The sequence below is a fragment of the Myxine glutinosa genome, chromosome 2 (genome assembly GCF_964187855.1).
Source record: "Myxine glutinosa chromosome 2, kmMyxGlut1.1, whole genome shotgun sequence".
NCBI classification, from domain to species: domain Eukaryota; kingdom Metazoa; phylum Chordata; class Myxini; order Myxiniformes; family Myxinidae; genus Myxine; species Myxine glutinosa.
Window position 1 is genome coordinate 135961393 of NC_136262.1, and position 3938 is coordinate 135965330.

The window sequence follows — 3938 nt, forward strand, 5'->3', positions numbered from 1 at the left end:
CAATGATAGAAAATCTCAATTTAATCCATTTTAAATTCGGGCTGTAACAACAAAATGTGAAAAAAGTCAAGGGGTGTGAATACTTTCTGAAGGTGCTGTGCAGTACCAGGCAGGGCAGGCCGATTGGCTTCTCTCTGAAGTTCATCAGTGAGCCAGCTAGGTTTTACCTGATAAGCCAATAGCGACTTGGTAATTCTCCCGAGACTGTTGTCATTTTTCAAAACTTGTAACCCAAATCCTTAATCCTGCTGGATGGAATCAAATCAGTCCTCGATTTGGGCTTGCTGCCCGCTGTAGGAAGCAAGGATAAGCTGATGTTTGAGGTGTTAAACCTTCATCAGGACAAAAGATGCATGCCATTTTGTCTGCCAACACAGATCGATGGCAATCTTCATGAGGAAGACGAGCTCCTCATTCTACCCGCATCCTGCGGCCTTCAACCAGATTTGAACCCACAATGTACGGAATGTCAGCCCAGTGTCTTCAACTTAAGCCACCTTTCTCATAAAAGAAGTTTTCCTCTTCCTGAACTCCTTCTCATCACAGAACCCTCTTACACAAACAATCTTCACCCACAGTGGTCTTCAACATTATGTTTTATCTATGCACATATGATGTGGCTTCATGGGCCACAAAAATTTCCCTTTATGGAGAAGTCCTATTTGAAATTCCTGCAGACCTTAAATACTCTATTCCTTTCTTCCCTCCAAGTCTTCAAGACAGCTGTTTACCGCCATCTTATGTCATCCCGCATCCCAAACCATAACCTTTTCTACACCAATTAAACCACCGCCCCCTCCCAAAGTTGTCTTTGTTTCTGCATCCATCTTATCCATCTCTTGCGTTCTTCCCTACCCATCATAATTCCCCGTATCCCTTGTTTGTCCATCGCCCTCTATTTTGTCCACTTCGGCTCTACTGTTGGCATTTCCCCCTCTTCTCTTTCTGCCATTCCTTTTGGTATGTTGCTTCCTGATCCAATTCCGTGTTCTCGCTCTTCCATGAGCCTTGACTCTGTATACAAAAAAGAATACTACAAATGTGATTAATGACCAAGGTATGAGTGCTGAGTAAGGAAGAGTACAAAAACAGAAGTAGGAGTAATGACTGATGCACAATGAAAGGAAACAGTCAGAGCCACAATCTTACAATTCAAACTCCAACTCCACAGCAATGCGACTTCCAAGGAAGCAACCGCTCTGTTTTCACGCTCCTGTTGCCATATCCCAGATCTGTTCATTTCCGGGGAAGTTTATCATCTCTCACGCGTTCTTGAGGGTAATTCGACGTGAGACTTTCTGCCTTTATTTTTGCATCTTGCCAGCACCCTGGCCCCGACCTCGGCCCCTCGGCCGAGCACGCCCGGCCCTGCCTTTCCTGCCAGCACAAAGGACGGAAAGACCGGAGAGAGAGACGATGGCACGCCTAGGCAAGGCTCACTTCTCAAAGTGCAAGTTGTTCGGCTGAAGGGGAAAGGTCTGTGCGAGAATTGCATTTGGCAACCCGTTTGTGTTTACGCCAACATTGTGCGAACGAGTTCAGTTGTGCGGAGCACGCATCATGAAAACATTCCGATGGAATTTCATGCAAGTCTTGTGAACACCAAGATGTCACGGGAATGTTTTAAATGAGGAATCGTGGATCATCCTAACCATTTAAACATCAAAGCAGAAGTGTCATGATCACTTCTGTGAAGCCCTGGGTTTTGCTTGAGTGTTTAAGAAAAGCACATGTTTCATGTGAACATTCAAACACCTCTCCCTGTGTGTCACTTGAACATTTCAACATCGTGAAGTCTCTTGTATCAATCCCAAAGTGCATCCCAGACATGTGGAAAATACGCGGAGCGATTGAACGGGGCATTGGAGGAGCTGGACGCTTTTACCAAAATGTCTGGTGTCTTTGGACTAAAATATGACAAGGCCGGATCATTTTAGATCAAATTACCTCTTGCATTCGGTTGCGCAGATCCCTTGCGAATATCGTCCTTGAAAACCAAAAAAGGCGCTTTGATATGAATCGAGTCCTTTGACGTGAAGATTCTTTCTTTTTAGTCAATTTGCCACACATTTTGCCCAGGGGTGGGTGGGTTTCTTGATGCAACTGGACTACAAGTTGTGCTTTTGCCTCTGAAACCTCTTGAAAAGGGGGAAACTTTTGACTTCCCTCATATATAAAGGACCATGTGCCACAGTAATTGAGCATCATCTGTAGAGGACGACGTAGCCCTCACATTCCATGTCGAGTCTTAACACATTTCGACTACACAAGGTCCAATGAAAAGAGTGAACTCGCATTCTTACTCCGACACTTCGAATCCACATCACCCTTATCCCTGCAAGATAAACTTCAGGTGATTCGCACGTGGTTGTCCTTCATTGAGGACCTTTGAAATTTGCCTTGTCCTTATATCTACTCCCTTCGAACCTGAGTTCGAAGGTTCGAAATTTGCCTTGTCTTGAGTTCGAAAACCTGAGTATAACATATTCCAACCCCACAAACTTTAAGCTCACCTTCTCCTCCTTGCTTTTCCCGTTCTCCTCTCCCGCGTCGCTCTCAACCTTCCCGGTGTCATTTTTGAGTCCCTTCGTCACCACTGCCTCCACTTTGATGAGCCTTCGTTTGTTAGCCAGCACCTTGAGCTCCGATCCCTGCGGTCCTGCCGGCTGGACCCCATCACTAGAGTCCTGTTCCACACTGGACCCAGGACTTGCGGAACCACCCGCTCCACCTACCAGCTTGAGCCTCTGCAGAGCTCCAGAGCAGGGACCATTGTAAGGGTCTTCGAAGTCCATGTCCTTTTGGGCTCGGTACACGGTTAGTAGGTCCGCGCCAGGACCGGTTATGGGCACCGCCAGCTCTCCGACCGCCGCTGCCGCAGATCCCTTGCGAGTATAGTCAGGCCTTGGGGGTTGCGGGGGAATGCGCTTCGGTCCCAACCCCAGATGTTCCTTGAGCCACTTGGCCATGCCCGGAGCGCCTGATCCCCGGCCGGGGCACGCCGCGCTCGGAACTCATGAGCCGGCGGAGGCAGCTCCAGGAGGGGTTGGGGGAGCCGAGGAAAGAGTCCGGAGGTGTGTAGGAGAGTGGGAGAGGGAGGTCGTGTGCATGCGAGACGCAGGAGGGTTCCACGGGTCTTGTGCTGGGATTGGGGTCGTGGCGCGTGCTCTGAGCCTCTCGTTCGCTCTGCGCTTGTATTGGGATTGGGTGCGCAGCGGGCGGCATCGGGCAGGGCGAGGCGGGGTTCAGGAAAAGGGGAGTGCTCTGCGGAGAAGAGGAGCGACGACCAGGGCTGGAAGAGCGAGGCCCCGAGAAACCCATATAGGGGAAAGATGGGGAGGATCCGGGGGAGGAGGCAACGAGAGTCTCAAAAAATGGCAGGTGGGTTCCATGCAATGTAGACCGAGTAAAACCAACTGAGTACAACCACCATTTCTATCACTGTCTGTATAATGAATAGCCCTTTTGTATGTATATTATACAATAATAATAGCATGTATTATATACAATGCTCATTAGCGCATTGGGTTTTGGCCAAATTGGACATGTTTAAAGGAAAATGTCGAAAAAAAACCAAACAATTCCAATCTGAAACTCAGTCATTCATTCGTATTAGAGGAGCGAGGTGTCTCCGATTTAAATGAGGTCTTCCATTCGAAGAAGTAGCACATTTACCTTTGATCTGTCGAGTTTGGGTTCGATTCCGACCCAACTACAACCTGCCGGACTGATGCTCCATGGTGTGGCACCACAAAGTGCACCATCATTCAGATGGATATTAAGCTGGTTGTCCCGTCTGCTAGCATTAGCTAGAGGACATTATCGATTCCACGGAGATTTGACGAAGAGTAAGTGGATTGTTGCCAGAACCCCAAACAAACTACAACCACCTTCAGTCGAACGTCGGGCCTGGCCAGCCTGTTGGTGAAAGACTTGGG

At 48.4% G+C, this 3938-nt stretch overlaps 1 protein-coding gene across 3 annotated transcripts in view; it reads right to left on the bottom strand.

Annotated features, from left to right (window-relative positions):
• The window catches only part of LOC137421213 (SH2 domain-containing adapter protein F), a 221881-nt gene extending 218664 nt beyond the window's left edge, over positions 1-3217 (bottom strand). For all 3 annotated transcript variants that reach the window (XM_068107039.2, XM_068107038.2, XM_068107037.2), the window contains exon 1: positions 2514-3217. In XM_068107039.2, coding sequence (XP_067963140.1) covers positions 2514-2969 — 456 coding nt within the window. In that variant the 5' untranslated portion in view covers positions 2970-3217. The remainder of the gene's footprint in view (positions 1-2513) is intronic.
• Positions 3218-3938: the final 721 nt, after the last annotated feature.